Source organism: Podarcis gaigeae (assembly GCF_964106915.1).
Source record: "Podarcis gaigeae genome assembly, chromosome: 10".
Classification (NCBI taxonomy): domain Eukaryota; kingdom Metazoa; phylum Chordata; class Lepidosauria; order Squamata; family Lacertidae; genus Podarcis; species Podarcis gaigeae.
In genome coordinates, this window is record NC_139686.1 from 19,932,912 (window position 1) to 19,952,129 (window position 19,218).

General features: G+C 43.8%; 1 protein-coding gene across 5 annotated transcripts; it reads left to right on the forward strand.

The window, feature by feature from the left end:
* Positions 1–1,323: 1,323 nt before the first annotated feature.
* Positions 1,324–17,535, forward strand: ETFBKMT (electron transfer flavoprotein subunit beta lysine methyltransferase). Of its 5 annotated transcripts, none has more exons than XM_083700941.1 (4): positions 1,324–1,442; positions 12,406–12,749; positions 13,758–13,888; positions 16,785–17,535. In XM_083700941.1, exons 2-4 carry the CDS (start codon positions 12,541–12,543, stop codon positions 17,126–17,128), a joined length of 684 nt encoding a protein of 227 aa, XP_083557067.1. In that variant the 5' UTR covers positions 1,324–1,442; positions 12,406–12,540; the 3' UTR covers positions 17,129–17,535. The 5 variants fall into 5 exon arrangements, with proteins under 5 accessions (XP_083557067.1, XP_083557063.1, XP_083557066.1 ...); XM_083700937.1 differs by having other exon boundaries at positions 1,325–1,442; positions 12,406–12,860; XM_083700940.1 differs by lacking the exon at positions 1,324–1,442 and adding an exon at positions 5,625–5,649 and having other exon boundaries at positions 12,406–12,860.
* Positions 17,536–19,218: the final 1,683 nt, after the last annotated feature.

A 19,218-nucleotide genomic window follows, 5' to 3' on the forward strand; every position in this document is an offset into this window, starting at 1 on the left:
TTCACCCGCTTTAGCCAGCCAGTTGAAGCCATTCTTGGGTGTGGCTGCCATTGCATGCAGACAGCTTCTAGGAGCCCCAGGTGAGAGCTGAGTGCAGGGCGGGGACCAAAGGTGAACAAACTGCCCCCACCTGAGGTGCTGCCCCTCCCATGACACCCCAAATAATCAAGCTAGGTGTTAATCATCACTCTCAGGAGCAGCTTTTTAGGGTGGGAGGCATGGAGGGAGAAATCAACAACAATCTGGAGCTCTGCCTTGCAAAACTTTCTGCTAATGCAAAGCCACAGTAACTCATTACGCACAGGCTGAGATAGGAAGGCGAATGAAATCCATTGTTATTATAAATAATTAATTAAATTTATATACCACCCTTCATCAAGAGGCCCCAGGGCAGCTCACAAAATAAAATACAAGATAAAACACAAGTAAATAATTAAACCGAAACAGCAAAACAATACCACACACCCCTTCCCACAGATACATTTAAAATATGATATGAATCAGCCAAAAGCCTTGTTGAAGAGGAATGTTTTCGCCTGGCACCTAAAAATATATAATGAAGGAACCAGGCAAACCTCCCTGGGGAGAGCATTCCACAAATGGGGAGCCACTGCAAAAAAGGCCCGCTGGGTCTCATGTGAAGAAGGACCTCAGTATGAAATGGTCCAGCTTTTAATAATGTAAATCTTTCAGCCATGCAGTTAGGTAACTTTTAGACTCAGGACTTAATGGTCGCTCCCTCCTTTTGATGGCAATATGTATTTGTTCACTTACCTTACATCGTAGTAAGTCAGCTCTACTTAGTTTGCAGGTTCTCCTGCTCGTTCTGCTGTGCAGGACTCTGGCCCAAACTCTTGCACCACCACAGACCACGCGAGTACGGAGAGTTCTGGGGGTCACATTTGCCTCCTGGGCCTGATTTCCCCTACCCTGTTATCTGAAAACAGGCCTCCTCCAAGGCAGCTGATGTAACAGAAAGGGAATGCCGAATAAATATAATAAAGGATTCTTAATGGTAAATGATAACACATGAAGGCTTTGCAAGGGTAGGGGGCGCTATGATGTCAAATCTTTGTTCTGTAAATACTAATTGCAGCACATATCTATTGTACTAAAATCTGTGATCACTAGATGGCCTCATAACCTAATAAATTTAGGGAAATATAGGCATAATGTCCCTACTGTGTGAGTGGCATTAGATCTGAAAGGTTTACTCTGACAGGGCTCTGCTGTTCCCTCATGCACCACACAAGGATGGCGGAGATCTATTTATTTATTTTAAGGTTGCCCCTGAACATATATCACAGTACAAGGTTCCAGAACATAGGCCTCTTGTTGCCTTGGTAACGGAGATGTCATTACAACAAAGTAGGCCGGCATTTCCTTCCTTACCAGTTGGGCGCATTGACACCTCATGGAATACAAGTTAAGGTAGCTTTAAGGTAAGAAGAGTTGATACACTTGACAATGTTTGCCACTGTTTCCACTAGGGTTGCCAACTTCTTTTAATCTGCCCCGTGCCTGAGCATTTAATAGGAGCCTGGCACACAGAAATGCAGCCAGTGAGCCTTTTTCTGGCACGGAGGAAAAGTGAGAGGAAAAGCTAAGTCTGCACACTTTTGTACTTGCTTACAATGGAGACGATGAGAGTACAATACTCTGATAAGGGAGGGGGAAATGACATAATATGAAAATAGCTGGAAATCTCTCAGCCTTGCTCTCATCAAGGGGAATGGAGTTAAGTTTTGGAGTCTAAGTCAAGGAGGCCTATCAGGGAAACCTACCGGGCCTCTACCCCCATAACACCTGAAACATGGGCGACCCACTTTAGTGACATTTATGGCACGTCAAAGTGCAAGTAGATAAATAGGTACCGCTTCGGCGGGAAGGTAAACAGTGTTTCCGTGTGCTGCTCTGGTTCGCCAGAAGCGGCTTAGTCATGCTGGCCACATGACCCGGAAGCTGTACGCCGGCTCCTTTGGCCAGTAAAGCGAGATGAGCGCCACAACCCCAGAGTTGGCCACGACTGGACCTAATGGTCAGGGGTACTTTTACCTATGGCAGTGAAATGAACTTATTCACCTATACACCAGAAAACTCTGATCCTCCCTGGCTGGTCACCTGTCTCCACTACAGAGATTGGAGAACTTATTGTGTCGCTGCGTCCTGGTAAAGCACTGGGTGGAAGATATGGTCCCTCCAGAGATATTCTCCTCAAATGTAAATTGGTGGGCCCCAATTTTGGCCAAACTATTTACTCACGTAAATATGACTGGCGACATCCCCTCAGAGTGGCACACCAGCATAGTTGTACCAATCCCCCCCAAAATGAGACCTATTGGATCCCAGTAACTATAGACTCATAAGTCTCCTAGATGTGGCTTCCAAATTATACTCACAATATCTATTAAATAAAATTCTGGACTGGGACGGCAAACAAGCCATCATCCCTGAAGAACAAGCAGGATTTAAGAAGGGCTGGTGCACTACAGACCAAGTTTTTGTTTTGTACCACCTAATCTGTAAATTCACCAATGAATTTACTAGAAGCAATGCAGCTAGGAAGCCTGATCTTTATTAAAGGAAATAAACTGTTGCAACAAGGTCCCCACACGCAGGAGGGAGTGAAAATACATCAAAGGCTGAGAAACGAGCTGGAGCTAGACAGGTATGAAAGCTCCTAATCAAATTACCATATTTTTCGCTCTATAGGACGCACTTTTTCCCCTCAAAAAATGAAGGGGAAATGTGTGTGCATCCTATGGAGCGAATGCAGGCTCCTTGGCTTCGCCGCGACGCGCCTGTCCTGGAAGCCGGAGGAGGAACAGAAGGGTCTCCTGTTCCTCCTCCCGCTTCGCAGCAACGCGCCTGTCCTGGAAGCCGGAGGAGGAACAGCAGGGTCTCCTGTTCCTCCTCCCGCTTCGCAGCAACGCGCCTGTCCAGCGAAGCCAGAGGAGGAACAGAAGGGTCTTCTGTTCCTTCTCCAGCTTTGCTGAAGGGCGCTGCGCCTTCTCCCTCTCTGCGCAGCACCTCGAGAGGCGCTGCGCAGAGAGAGAGAAGGCGCAGCGCCCCTTGAGCAACGCGCCTGTCCAGCGAAGCCGGAGGAGGAACAGAAGGGAGGAACTGCTGGAAGCTGGAGGAGGAACAGAAGGGTCTCCTTGTTCCTTCTCCAGCTTTGCTGAAGGGCGCTGCGCCCCTTGAGCAACGCGCCCCTTGAGCAACGCGCCTGTCCAGCGAAGCCGGAGGAGGAACAAGGAGATCCTTCTGTTCCTCCTCCGGCTTCCAGCACAGCCGCGTCGCTGCGAAGCCGGAGGAGGAACAGAAGGGTCTCCTTGTTCCTTCTCCAGCTTTGCTGAAGGGCGCTGCCTCTTCTCCCTCTCTGCGCAGCACCTCTCTTGTGAAGGAGGGGCGCTGCGCAGAGAGAGAGAAGGCGCAGAGCCCCTTCAGCGACGCGTCTGTCCTGGCTTCTGCTTTAGCCCTGTGCAGCCTCTGTGGGCAGGGGGAGCCTTCATCCCGCTGCCCTGAGGAGGCTTGACGCGGTTACCCCAGAAGCCAGAACAGCCACACGGTATCCCAGAAGCCAGATCCCTCTTGCTGTTCTGGCTTCTGGGGTTCAGAATAATTTGTTCTTATTTTCTGCCTCCCAAAACTAGGTGCGCCCTAAGGTCCGGTGCGCCCTATGGTGCGAAAAATACGGTATAACTAAAGATTGATTATAGCATGACTAAAGCAATTGCTAATGATTGATCATAACATGAAAGAATATAATTGAGAACAGGTAAGCATGAACTTCAGATTAACTGAGCACATGAGGGAACATCTTTGGTATTTGGAATGTCTTGGTGCCTGGAACAGGTTCGCACAGTTTGCAGCAAGGAGATAAAAGATTATAAGCAAAGAGAGGGGATTATAAGCGAGACTTCCCAGAATGCCAGAGAAAAGAAGCAGTACTTCTTATAGCAAGATTTCCCAGAATGCCACAGTTATGCATAGAAAGAGGGAAAACTTCCCTTCAAGGGAGAACCCCAAACAATGCTGTTCAAGCCCCTATATACAGTAGACTTTTGAAATTGCCCACCCTGTAGCCCAAGACTGTTGCAGGTAACACACCTGCCTTCCTGGGTCCCACTAATCAGACATACAGGAGCAGAGAGGAGAGAATCCAAAGTTCCTTTATTTTGCTGCATAGCAAAGTGTTCCAGCTGAGATCGCTCTCAGTCTGGACCCTGGGGTGTCGCCCTTAGGAGTCTTTTATAAGTTTCAGAAACAATGGAAAACATAGGAAAATCCTTGGTCTCACTTGGATTACCAAACAAAGACACCAGCCAGAAATATAGGAGCAAAACAGCAGTCTGTAGGCCTGGTCTTTATTTTAAAGGACTGTTACAAGAGGACTTCCACCCACCACATGGGAGAAGCACAGAACAAAGGATTGCTCCCACTTGTATAAGTTTTACAAAGATACCTACAACACACCTAAATTTACATCATGCATACATCACAAATGCATCACAAACTGAGCATTGGGTTTGTCCCCATCCTTCCCTTGACCTCCACCTCACACCCATCAAGTAAGACAAAATAAATATTTACAAGTTCCTGGTTTCCCAGGCCAAGTTAATCACACCTCTTTGTCCCAACCAATAACCTAATCCATTCCTGGATGGTTTGCCATTGTCCATGGGATGACTGCCTGTCTGACACCCATTGCCAGAAAGTGTTTTGTGGCGACATTTGCCAAAGTGATTGTGTTGATTTTGGTCAGGGGTCGGCAAGGTTTACCTCGCCTGGGCCAGCTCACTCCCGCAGAGATCGCTCCGAGGGCGCAGATGCAATTTTCAGCGCCACGGAAGCAAGTCCCCGCTCCGTGCTGCACCAGTCTAGTGCAGCGCACAGGGACTCACCGAGTGGGCAGCTTGTTCGCCGATCCCTGATTTTGGTAGTTGGGGTGTGTGTGTATGGTATCTGCTGGAGGGGCAACACCCCCCCAACCTTTACATGAACTACAATATAAAACCAATCACAAATCCCTCATTGCTTTATTTGGAAGCGAAGCAAGCACCCTGATACTGTTCAAAACTTATACGTGCGTGGCTGTGGCTGCGACCCTTCAGTTCTGCTGACATCTCATTTAACTTGTTTACTTCAGCTTATTTACTGCGCCTCCGCATCCCATAGCCTTAATACTGCTCTTTGCTAATACAGTATTGTAGACGGGGACAATGGCTCATTGGCAATTGGAAACTCCTTAGCAGGATATGTGTGTCTGCTTTAAAATGCTATGCATGCACTTTCTCACTTTTACACTTTTGACCTCATGCTTGCAGGAGCCTTGCCAACAAGACTGTCTGTGGTATATTTGTAGATAATATTGTCAACCGGATCTTCGTATCTTTAGCATTACATGTGGGAGATGAAAGCTGCTTGCGCTTTAATATTACAAGTATATAGGGGGTCATGCTGGGTCTATTACCTTTACCTGACACCCACTACCACAAAAGCACCCCCCAAAACATTATACATATATCACAGAAGGAGGTGGTCTCCAGCAGAAATTTGAGAGTGTTGCTTCTCTCCTGTCTGCCAGGATACCTGATAAAGCCTTACTTGATTGCATTTTCTGGGAAGCCTGACCATTCCTTCAAGATGGTAAATACTTAGTTCCTGAATCTTTTATGCATATTGATAGTGTGCTCAGCTTAACAGATACTTGCCAGACTGTATTTGCAAACAGAGGTATAAGCCCCTACAGTCAAAAGACAATTGGAAAGCTTTTCCCATTTCCTTCCTCCTTGCAGTGAAATATTTGAGGTCAATTTGGGAGAGTCAAAATGGCTTTAGGATTGTTCTCCTGTACTATTTAAGATGTGGTTTATATACTTCTGTATGTGTTGGCCTTGTACATTTATGAACATTTATTTTATATTTGAAACCTTAGAATTTTTATAAGAATTGTAAAAGTCTTTGGCTATATAGTATAAAATTGACTATGTATGTTAGGGAGCGGTGGGAGGAAATGGGCATGCTCTGTTTTGAGTGTGCTCAGTCTTTTTGGAGAGAAATGAATACTGAGCCACTATTGCTATTGTAGCACCCTGCTGGTGGTTAACGCTTAGCTGGAATGAAATATTCAACGCAGCAATAGAGAAATTAAAATAATAATTTATTTGTCAGACAAATAAATGATAGGCACAGTGGTCTATGGTTACCAAAGCTCTGCCCCCTCCAGCCCTGATGGCCAGCTGCTTTTCCCATTAGCTCTTCCCAAAATTTATTGCCCTTTAAATCTCTCAGTATACCTTAAACCTTAGGAAAATATGGCTAGAGTCTGATGGGAGGCACATGTATTATTTTCTGTTAAACAATAAATCTTACCATTTACCAACTCTTAATTAGTGTTTTTCCAGCTTAATTGTATTCTGTAATATGTAAGGTCAGTGTAACATTTGCTCCCAGCCTGTAATTCCCTTTTACAGGCTACTGCTATAAATCAGGGGGGCCCTTGTTCAGGAGAGCAGGAAGATAAACTGTAGCACCCTGCTTGTGGTTAACGCTTAGCTGGAATGAAATATTCAACGCAGCAATAGAGAAATTAAAATAATAATTTATTTGGCAGACAAATAAATGAGAGGCACAGTGGTATATGGTTACCAACCTCTGGCCTGCCCTCCTGCCATTATGGCCAGCACTTATATTTCCTTAACCCAGCCCCCTTGCTCCTCCTTTGGCTGCCTCTGTCCAATCAGCCTGGTTGAAATTCCTATTTGCTGTTTGCTAGAACCAATCATAAAAGATACACCCATTTCCTATTACCTTTTATGGGAGACAAAGAGCTATATTTCCTTCTATCCATATATGGCAGACAAGTAGCCATTAACCTCGACAAGGCACCTTAACTACCAGATCACCTTTGCCCCCTTAATTCTAAAATAGAGCAGATGGCTAAAACAGATGGTGGCTAATTTTATTTTTATCTGAACAGATCTTTTGTTCACCTTTTCACACACAGCATCATCATAAATGAAAGATCTCATTTTTTTGGAGGTCTTTAAGCAAAGGCCTGACAACCATATGTCAGGAGTGCTCTGATGGTGTTTCCTGCCTGGCAGGGGGCTGGGCTCGATGGCCCCTGTGGTCTCTTCCAACTATATGATTCTATGAAATAAGAATCTAACATTTCTTACTTTCTAAATCCTTTGCTTACTGCATTTAGACAACAGAATATCATATTATACATAACATAAATAACCTTTTAAAAGGAAAAGAAATCTTTGCAGAGTAAAAGGATCTCAAGTTTAAAAAGAACAAGGAACAGCTTAAAAAACGGCTCTTTACTCTCCCTCTTGCCAGCCAGATGCTGTTTCCATTAGAGACTTGAGTGCTTTTGCAGCATTCTGTAATTTGTATGGTCAGTGTGACCTTTTGTTCCCAGCCTTTTTATGACTGCAATAAACCAGAGGGGCCTCTGCCCAAGAGCTTTGCCAGCTGCCTGCTGGTTTCCTGCCTCGAAAGAAACATTTGTGGATTTAAGCTAATTTTTAAGATACAACCTTGATCAAAAATATAAGCCTTGATCAAGAATACAGGCTTTGATCAGATGCCTCAAAACAACTGCCAAAGTACTTAGCCAGCTGGTTTCTGCCTGGCATGAAACATACAAACATTTGCAAATATATATTTAAGCTCATTTTAAAATACAGACCTTGATCAGATGCCTCACTATAGCAATAAAGACTTGAACCTTTCCACTCATTGCACTGGTGAGGAGTTGTTACTCTTCTAGACAGCCGGAGTCTGCACAGACAGAATTATATATCCAGTCCTTTTTTTAAAATAGAAAAATAGGTACCGGCGAGGTGACAAAAAGACGCCGCAGGAAGATAATGTGGGAATGAAGCTCAAACCGTGCTGGAGGGAAGTCAAACACTGTTAAGTTATGAATGTCTGTGTTTTTGCTTTGTGTTTGTTGGTTTTGTTTGTTGTTGTTTATGTTAGTGTAGCCTGAACCTTGTCCTTGCCAGGGAATCGTTCGCCCACGTCCCCAGTACCGAAGAGAGAGCAAAAAGCACCAGGAAAGATTCTTCTTTGGAGAAAAGAGTTTATTGTAATCTGTGCACAGAGACAACCAGCAGAATAGCTTCTGAAAAACTGGCTGCCCCGCAATACACTTCAGCAAACTTTCTTATACTTTCTGAACATTCTCCCCCCTCCCATACCTTCCCCAAACTTCCCCAATCAGCTGGCAACTGTTCAACTTATTCCCTTATATGGCACATCTATATTGCTTGCTAAACATTCCATCTCCCTCATACATGTCTTTCTGCTGGCTAAGCACTCCCCCTCCCCTTTTGCTTGTACGTGTCTTTCTTATCTTTGCATTACTAAGGCAGGAAGCGCAAGGCAGGAAACGGCCTCCTTAGCAGGCCTGGTTAGATTTGCAAACAGCTGCAGTTTCTTGCTAGCTGGCAAGGCAGGAAATGGACTCTTGACCTGCCAGACAGATTTAGCAAACAGACACTGTGGCTGTGTGCTAACTGTCTGACCACAATTGTAGAAGCAGGATTAGCACAGAAATTTACTGCAGATAATATTGAGGGCAACCCTTCTTAGGTACAAGGTACAGAGAATATTGTGAGTAACCCTTCCCATCTCCCTTCATTAGTAGGCTTGTACTTTTGTTCTATGTTATTCTTCTGCTTGTTTTCTTTTTCTTTTCTATTTTTTGAAAAAGCTTAATAAAAAAAAGAGAGAGAAAAAAATAGGTACCGGTACTCACTATGAAGTTGTTACAGTGTGTGTCACACTTTTTAGCTACACATACAAAAGAGATGCCAGTACTGCGTACCATTGAGTACCCCCTGAAGAAAAGAAAGAGCATTGTATATAGCAGTCCATTTAAGAATTTGCATTTGAGCTTATTTCCCCTCCTCCCTTCCATTCCTTTTTCCTTGTGTGTCCTGTCTTTATGTAAACTGCTATGGGACCCCTTTTTAAACTTAAGAGCTGTGTATACACAATACACAAACCAAAAGCATATGCAAAAAACAATTTTTGACCCTACCAAGCTTAGTGATTGTCAAATTGTGCTGCATTTGACTTTATTATTTCATTTTTATTCCACCCTTTCCCCAAGGAGCATAAGGTTCTTTCCCCTCCCTATCTTTCTATGCACAATTACCCTGCAAGGTAGGTTTGACTGAGGAATAGTGACTGGCCCAAGGTGGGGATTTGAACCCATGTTGTCCTGGTTCTAGTTACAGCTTGTTTACCCACTAATTACAGCTGTGGGAGGGCTAAATGTGGCCCTCCAAGCCTTTATCTCTGGCCCTTGGGACTCTGCCCAGGCTGCACCCCTCACAAATCTTGTTTCACAATCTTCTTCGGTGTTTTTGTCTACCTAGAAGTGTCCTTGGGCTCTGATATGCCTCTGGGTTGCCTGGGTGGTGACAGAAAGGTATGTATGTGTGTACAAACTAGCCAGCCCACTCTACAAATATATCATTTCCATTTGTCGCTCTGTCCGTTTTTGTCAGCATTAGCATGTGTCCCCCATAAAATGGTCCAGGAGAGAATGCAACCTTTGAACTGAAAAAGTTCCCCCACTCTGGATTACACCATACTGGTGTAGCACAAATAATCCTTTGTAACATTTGCATTGTATTTGCATTGGTGAACTATTACAGAAGAGAAGACGAGAGAAGGAAAGACTGGGGTTATCAGTTTTTTAAACACTGGCTCCACTTCTCTGCCTTTAACTGCAGAATGGGACGCTGAGATGGAATAGGCAAAGATTATCTCCATGCCAAGAGAAGCTTCACCTGTTGAGCTTCTGTATGCCAGGCTGTAGTTAAATATACAGGGCAAGGATAGTTTAAAAAGTAAAACAAAAAAAATTACTAGCAGAAAAGGCTTGGCTCACAAACGCAGGAGGAACGACAGACACAATCTGAAAGCGTTCTCAGAAGCTGTTAACACAGGGAAATTGAAGCGGCGGCTCTCTTAAGGCGTTATTGGACTCTAACTCCCATCAGCCCCTACCACCACGACCACAGATGAGGCTTGATGGGAGTTGTAGTCCAGAATGTTCCACGTTCCCGGTGCAGCAGCTAAACAAAGCAATAACACTTCCGGTTGTTAATCGAAGGCGAGGGGCATCCCATGCGGGTAAAGGAATAGGACGAGGCACCATAGAGGTTTCGGTGACGGAGCGGTTCCGGGATGCCCGTTGTGCTCCAGCCCGCGGGTGAGGGTGTTCAAATGGAATCCGGAAATGAGGATTGTTATTATCACGTTTTCTTCTTCGATTCCTCTGGCCAAGGCGCAGGGTAGCGTAACTGCGGGTACAGCAGGGAAAGGCTTTAGCAAAAGCGGGGGGCCGCTTTGTTTCTGTGAGTGCAAATTGTTGATGAACGCGAGAGATTTTGCAAACAAAGGCCACTCTCAAGCGGTCCCTCGTTTCTCTCTCAGTGCTTAGTCGTGGATACCTTATTTCCTACTGGGATTGTCTGAGAGGAAAATAATCATTGGGAGCGATGACCTGCTTCCCAGTGGAATTAACGGGTTGGTTTTATCTTGCGTTAGACCCCTACAAATGAGTGAACCTAAGTTTTCATGTACTGTACATGAATTTCAGTGGGTCTGCTCTGAGTAGCTTAAGGTTGGCTACAGCCCTAGGTTTCTCTGCTATCAGGTTGTAAAGCATCTATATATAAACACAAGCCATTTTCTTAAGCTAAGAGTTAACAAAACAAACGAAAGCTTCTTGATAATGTAGCATATATGATATCCCTCTGGTGTTCACGTTTGACATTCTAGAGTTGATTGTAATGTAAAGACCGCATTTTCACTAAAAAAACCTTCTGAAAGCTTGATACGACACGACAAAAATGCAGTTCATTCAAAATTGAATGTAATTAGACTTCTCCTAACACAGTTTCCAGAGATATTGCCAAATTATGAGATGATGCTATGCATGTTTGCTCAGAAGTAAGCCTCACTATGTTCAGTGGAGTTTACTCAGTAGTAAATGTGTTTAACCTTAGTTTGTTCCTACCAAAAAGACAAAGACTCCTGTAGAATATTAACAAGGAACAAAGTTAATGGAGTATGTTAAAGGAAGGTGCAGCTGTTGAATTTCTGCCTGTCCAACAACAGGGAGAGCTGCAGTTGGGAGCCCTTAAAGCTCTGGTTCTAGGATATGGTCGTAAAAAGACATATGAAGCCACTCTTTTGCTGAAGCAACTGGAGCTGGGCATTGCCTGAATTGGGGGGGGGGTTGTTTGTGAGTATGTTTTCTGTGGCTCCATGGAGGAAAAGGGGCAGGATGTACATGTAATAAAATAAACACATCCAAAGGAAGACCTTGTGATTGGTCTCCCATGAGTCCTGTGGAATCAGTTGCTCTTTAGGCAGGTTACCGTATGTGGTCTCTGTTTCTACCCCCTCGCTTCTGAACTCTCTTTTTCAGAGGACAACAACAGGAAGTTTCCACCCCCAAAGTCTGTCAGGTTAACAGTGTAGTTTCCTCTAAGAGCAGCGGTTAGCTAAACAGCCCATGTAGCTTGCAAGCACAGTATGACTGAGAAGCAATCTTGTGCCAAGAGGGCCTCTCGGACCCCTACACTAGAAAGGATCCTGGGAACTGTAGTTTGTTAAGGGTGTTGAGAGTTGTTAGGAGACCCATGTTTTCCACAGAGCTGCAGTTCTCAGAATGGCTTAACAGCCAATACCTCTTGCCAGGGAACTCTGGGAGTTGTAGCTCTGTGAGGGAAACGGTTCTCGCAACAATTCTCAGCACCCTTAACAAACTGCTCTTCCTATGGGGAAGCCATGACTGTGGTGTGATACTGCTATAAACATATAGTTCAGAAAGGGCCCAAGATAGGTGGAAGTTATGGTTATTTATAGAGGTATAAAACTGAGAAGGGGTGACATGTGACTGGAGAAATGGAAATATAATAGTTGGGAAGGAGCGAGCCAAGTATTTATTGTACAGGGCATACAAACTATTGCAGAATAAGGAAGAAGCTCAGTGGTAGAGCACATGGGTTGCATACATAATATATCCAAGATCCAGTCTTTGGCATCTCCTGTTAAAAGGATCTCCCATGAGCTGCCACCAGCCAGAATAAGGGACAATAGTCTTAATATAAGGCAGAGTTATACATTTCTAGAATAATTCAAAGAGGGCTCCTAATGCAAAATACTGAAAGTAATAATAATAGCAACCATAGAAATCTGTGGACATGAGTAACTTTGGTCCATTAATTTCAGTGGGTCTACTCTTGAGTATAACTTAGCTGGATACAGCCCTAATATATGGGTTCTGTCATCCTTAGTACTAATTGATACACTCAACTAATGGCATATATACAGTGGAAATATCTGTTCTTTTGTTTTTTTTAGGAATGACTTCCCATTGAGTCTGAAAGCTATAGCTGATGAGTTTTTCTTACCACTGTCTTGACACTTTCTGCTCCAAGGAAGCATTCCTGATGTGAACTTAAGCTGGGGAGGAGCTTGCTGAGAGCAGTAGAGGACATGATTTTCATAGGCTGGAGGCGGCTGATACGCTTATGCAGCAGAGACATCTTCAGTACAAGTCTAAAGCAAAAGGATGGAAGCAGCTGTTCACTTTGGAAGTGCTACCACCAGAAGACTTCAGGGAGTCTCCTGGATCCAGAGATGAGACTGTTTTTGGAGAAGAACACAGAAGTCATCAGCAGTGGGAACCTGACACCAGAAATAAGGTTAAGACTTCTGACTCCTCGCTGTCGATTTTGGCATGACAAGGCTGCCTTATGGCCATATGGGGACCCGTACTGGGCAATCTATTGGCCAGGAGGCCAAGGACTAGCCAGGTATAAAACACTTATCAGTTCTATAAGGCATACATGCCACATGTTCACCCTGACTTAGGTTTACTAGTGTTATGGAAATAGGGTTCGCTAACGCGGGTGGCGCTGTGGTCTAAACCACAGAGCCTAGGGCTTGCCGATCAGAAGGTCGGCGGTTCGAATCTCTATGACGGAGTGAGCTCCTGTTGCTCGGTTCCAGCTCCTGCTAACCTAGCAGTTCGAAAGCACGCCAAAAGTGCAAGTAGATAAATAGGTACTGCTCCGGCAGGAAGGTAAACAGCGTTTCCGTGTGCTGCTCTGGTTCGCTAGAAGTGGCTTAGTCATGCTGGCCACATGACCAGAAGCTGTCTGGGGACAAACACAAGCTCCCTCAGGCCAGTAAAGCGAGATGAGTGCCGCAACCATAGAGTCGGCCGCAACTGGACTTAATGGTCAGGGGTACCTTTACCTTTAAGTAGGAGGTCAATCAACCAGACAAGAATCAGCTAAGAAACTCTTTATTCCTGAACAGGAAGGGTGTGCCCTGCACCTATTGGTCGCAGAGGCAGACCCCAAACACATATAACACATAGTCTTTTATGCATTGAAGTAAACAACTCCTAAAACATCATCAGCTGTATGTTAGTCTTTGAGTTAGTCTGCCTTATCTGTTCAGACAGTTAGCTTTCTATAAATGTTTCATGTCTTCCATGGCTCTTTTATTGTGTTCTTAGTTGTTTTCCTTTTAACTCGCACCTTCTGCATTTCTCAATGCCCTTTTCCTTACATCCATCTTCTGCTTGATTTGCGACGTATGCATTCCTTATACCACTAGCTAATTCATATTCAGTGCTAGGCTAATGCAATAGACTTTGCTATGAATGTTTTTTTTACTTTTCTTGTTTTTCAAAATATACTCAGATACCTTCTTGATAACCCCGAGGTTGTCAGAGAGAAGAGAGTCCTCGATCTTGGAAGTGGTTGTGGAGCAACAGCCATAGCAGCTATGATGAGCGGCGCATCGCACGTTGTTGCCAACGACATTGATCCTGGTAAGATGCTCCATTGCACGTGCAGTGCAGTCAGTCTCAGTGCATTGGGAAGAAGGGAGGACCATATGCGGCTCCAGCATGTTACAAGGTAACATGATAGACAAGGAAGCCTTTGAAAGAACTGAGCATGTCCCATAGCCATTGATTTGGAGGCAGGGCTACTTGATAGTGAAACAGTCAACACATCGGTGATGATCTTCCAGCTTTGTTTAAGTGAGATTCCCATTTTGCAGAAGAGAAATGGTGTAGAACAGGTGTTAATTCGCCCTCTCTTAAAGACATCCAGGATGAGCAGTTTCCCCTTGTCTGTCTGAAGGATAAAGAACCCTACACTGACATTTTGGCTGACTTCCCCAAAGTAGCTGGTGTTCTTTTATAACTCCTCAAGAGTCCGATGGTTAAGTCCAGTCAAAGGTGACTGTGGGTTGCAGCGCTCATCTTGCTTCTGGCTGAGAAAGCCGGTGTTTGTCCACAGACAGCTTTCTGGGTCATGTGACCAGCATGTCTAAACCGCTTCTGGCGCAACCGAACACCATGACAGAAACCAGAGTGAAGGTTTTTTTGTGTTTCTGTACCTCCTAGATCAGGAAATCTGCTTGTTTTTCACTATTTGTTCCAACCACAGACTGTCTGGTTCTAACCACCACAACATCTGGCAAGTTATTTACTTTGTCTTCACTTCCTTTTCTTTACTCACTGGAAAATGTTGCCCTAGATTTAGAGAAGTCACATGACTCACTCATGCTAAGCTTGCCAACTTTGGTGAGGGGAGAAAAACCAGTGTGGAAAAAGCAAAACACACAATGTTATTGCAAGGCAGAAAGCAAATGTAAAGAGAAACATAGTAGTCTTTTTATATGAGCAAAGTCACAGATTAGTTTGGGGCTGAGTCACAATTGAAGCCAAATCTCATAGTGTTATCTAGTGGTTGTAGGGCACATAGCCCTCAATATGAACACACTTCAGGAAGTAGAAAATGATCTTCAACAGGTTGTAGATTCCACCATGAACAGCTAGATAAGATATTAACCAGAGCATATTCAAAGGACAATGAAGGCAGCTGTTTTGGTCCATTCAAATCACTAAAGAGATTTGAACTTCCCCCCAACCTTCAGCCCCGACTTGGAGCTATTAACCATTAAACCTGCCTTGTTGTTGTTTAGTCGTTTAGTCATGTCCGACTCTTCGTGACCCCATGGACCAGAGAACGCCAGAATGAATAACCAGCCTGTTACCCAGTTTAGCATCCAATATAAGGAACCAATATAAGAAATACAACACAAATTCCACAATTGAAACCAAACAATGGCTATCGCTAATCGTCATCATAATCATCATTATTCCACATTTAAAATAACATAATTAAAGAGAATTCTCAAATCAATGTGCTTAAAACAACTAAGAAGCACAAAAATAAATAATATGCAAAAAAATGAAATATATGAAAATGCATCATAATTGCAATATATCATATTGCAATCTTACACAGAACACATACTTCAGTTGTTTACTGCGCAAAACACTATTTCTGCTCTCTGTTGGGGACCCCTTCCTCTTTCACATACCACATTCTTATCCCATAGCTAATGAAACATCTGGCATTCTAATTCCACCCACACAGTTCCTAGTCCTTTGATTCCTGTCCAGCAGTTAGTGCCGAGCCACCCAGATGCTGCAGAAGCAGTGGATGCTATTTCTTCTCACATATTCCCTCAAGTAATAGAGCGCACACATTAAACATGTATCCTAACACCCAACCAACTATATCAACTAGTCCATACAAGCTGAAGCCACTCTAGATTGGTGACCAAGCTGGCTAATGGATGAGGGTCTTACCCAGAGTCAGGAATGTAGATGCTGCTGTTCTCAGTGGCATGAACTCTGGTCTGATGGAGAAAGGCCTCCCTGCATAAGCTAATATTGTGGTTTATATAGGATTTTGTCTAGCGGTCCATGCCGACTTTGGTGTAGGGTTGGGTCAGGTGGTCAGTCAATACACTCAGTTATGTAAATGATGCGACTTGAGCAGCCTTCACCAATCTGGTACCCCTCAGATGTTTTGGACTACAACTCCCATCATTCCCAGACAGAGTACTGAAGGGAAGTTCTTCTTCTGCACATAACTGTGGCCTTATGGGAAGTCTTGCTATGGGAAGTATTGCTTCTTTTCTCTGGCATTCTGGGAAGTCTCGCTTATAATCTTTTCTCTGCTTCTGCACACACTGTACGAACCTGTTCCAAACACCAAGACATTCCCTCATCGCTTAGTTCATCTTAAGTTCATGATGACCTGTTCTCAATGCATAGCTGACCACATCTACGGAACTCGATTATTATATTCTTTCATGTTATGATCAATCATTAGTAATTGTTTTAGTCATGCTATATCAATCTTTAGTTATAATTTAATTAGGAGGTTTCATGCCTGTCTTGTTCCAGCCCCAACATTAATATTGGTGATTAATGTTCATATGTAATTCCCGCCTTGTACTTATGTTAACCAATCAGCAACAAGTTGCTTTGTGTTTGTATCAACCAATCAGCCACAAGCACACCTGTGGCAATGTTTGTAATAATCAATAAAAGAGAGTTCCCGGGGCTTGCCCCAGCAGACGCCTCTCATGACACCTGCTCCTCGTCTGTCGTGGTTTCATTCCTACAGAGTACAAAATGTAAGGGAGGTACCAGGGACTTGAATGTGATCAGCCCATGAATTGTGTCCCTAGCAATACTCTGCCCATAGAGACTATAAGATAGCTTGTTAAAAACAATTCTGGCAAGGAAAGTATTGCCCAATAAAGGATCCAAAAGACTAGAAAGTTGACCACTCCAGGTGGCGTTACCAACTCAAAAATTTGGGCACTGATCTTTTCTTGTTTGTTTCCTTATTTCTCAGTTGCAGGAGCTGCCATGCTGCTGAACTGTGAACTGAACAACCTGAATCCTTTCCATGTTCTCACAGAGAACCTCATTGGTACAGAGGTAGACAACTGGGATCTTATTATCTTAGGGGACATGTTTTACAGTGAAGCTCTTGCAGACAACCTTCATCAGTGGCTGAAAAACCACATCCAGACTCATAGGACTAAAGTGTTAATTGGAGACCCCGGCAGGCCCTATTTTGTGTGCCACAAAATTCAGAAGCAGCTTCTCAAAGTCAGTGAGTATGACCTCACCAAATCAACGCAGCAAGAGAACAATGGGTCCACCAGTACTGTGGTTTGGCACTACCAGCCTTGACTCTCCATGGACCTCAAGTGCAGAAATACTGGACTATATTGCATGTCACTTGAACCACTAAAAGCCCCATTTTGTGGCAGTTCAAATTCTGACTGGTGCCAATACATACTATACTGCCCATATGCATTCTATCAGCAGGCATACATTCTATATATTTCAATGACACAGCATGGTTTGTACCAGCTGAAGGTGGCATTTGTGCAGACTGGGACAGGCATAATAAAAGAAAGCACTTTGCCTTATAATTCCCACTTTATTCAATGGAAATTATGTGTGCATACCAGTATGTGGCTGAGTTTTATTCTTTAGAAACATAAAGAAAAAAAACTGTTTTCAATAAAGTCTTTTACTTGCAGAGGATGGGTGTATCAGTAGTTGCTGATGTTGATTAAAAATGTAAAATCCTATCTTTGTTGTAAAAATTTGATAAACCACCTCTTTGTGGCAGCTCACATGGAGCTTTGGTTACATTGGAAATTGCAAACAGATGTACTATCTGCAAGTGGTTTGTGTTGTGTCCCACAGGCCTAAATGCAGATCTTGGGCGAGTGGTTTACTGAGACCTCGTAAGACCCAGTTGCAGGGATTCCAAATGATCAGTTGTAAAGCTTTATTATAGAAAGACCTACAACACAATACAGAGATTCTTGCTGTTACAACTCGGGACAGATTCCGCATACATGGGGCAGGAGGTTTAAATTTTAATCTCCAGATTTAATCCTCAATCCATCTCCTACACTGTAGACTATCTACGCGTCAATATACTTATTTTAACAAACATGCTGGAAGTGCTGTCAGCCACATTGCAGTCACTCTTTCAGTATTTACTTTTGTGAACACTTTTGAAGTCTTGGAAGGAGCGGATAGCGACCAGTTTCCAATATCAGTGACCCAATGTCCTTTAACAGAATGCATATCAACAACCAAATCTGCAACAGTGCGTGGAGAATTACCGTATTTTTCGCTCTATAGGACTCACTTTTTCCCCTCCGAAAATTAAGGAGAAATGTGTGTGGAGCGAATGCAGGCTCCTTGGCTTCAGCGATAGCAACGTGAAGCCTCCAAAGCACAAAGGGAGCGCTCCCTCCGACCCCTCTCGCTCTCCATGCTTCAGGGATAGCCACCTGAAGCCTTTGGAGTGCAGCAGGAACTCGCGCTGCGCTCCAAAGGCTTCGGGTTCCTTTTGCTGAAGCTGGGAGAGCAAGCCAGGAGAGCAAGAGAAAAATCAGGAAAAATGAGTCCAATAAAATCACTATAAATTGTTGTGATTTGGAGCTTTAATCTTGAAATCCAAGTTGAATTTGAGTTTGTAGGTGTCTCTGGTAACTCTTTTATCATAGTTGTTGGCTAATATTATGGACATATGTTCTTTATTATTCTGTTAATGCTATTGCTACAAGTCTGCCATGGACTTTGGCTAGAATAATAAACTTTCAAACTGAACCTCCCATTCACCCATGTGTCAGATGGGGGAATGAGTGGGACACATCCACTAGGTTGCACGAATAACTACCAACTCCCTAGGCCAGCAGCCAAGCTCCCAAAGCAAGCAGATAAACATATGTGGGATGGCTCTGCAGCAAGTACCAGTTAGTTTCAGGATTATACTGACTACCAAGATGCCTTTACACATATGGTACTTGGCAGTGACTGCTAAATTTACACGACACTGCTGAGTGATGCATGGTGAAACAAAAGAATACTTTCGATGCTGATTGGTTTACATCTGGTTCTTTTATTAACTGTCACCCAGAAGAACCCAGACCCACTATACAGTGGTACCTCTGGTTACGTACTTAATTCGTTCCAGAGGTCCGTTCTTAACCTGAAACTGTTCTTAACCTGATGATCACTTTAGCTAATGGGGCCTCCCACTGTCGCCGCCACGCAATTTCTGTTCTCATCCTGAAGCAAAGTTCTTAACCCAAGGTACTATTTATGGGTTTGCAGAGTCTGTAACCTGAAGTGTATGTAACCTGAAGCATATGTAACCCGAGGTACTGTAGCACCCTGCTTGTGGTTAACGCTTAGCTGGAATGAAATATTCAACGCAGCATTAGAGAAATTAAAATAATAATTTATTTGTCAGA

Coding starts and splice junctions, on each gene's coding strand:
- ETFBKMT (XM_083700937.1), top strand. CDS start 12,541: ATGATTTTCATAGGCTGGAGGCGGCTGATACGCTTATGCAGCAGAGAC. Junction 12,861..13,757: donor GGAGGCCAAGGACTAGCCAG/GTATAAAACACT, acceptor AAATATACTCAG/ATACCTTCTTGATAACCCCG. Junction 13,889..16,784: donor TGCCAACGACATTGATCCTG/GTAAGATGCTCC, acceptor CTTATTTCTCAG/TTGCAGGAGCTGCCATGCTG.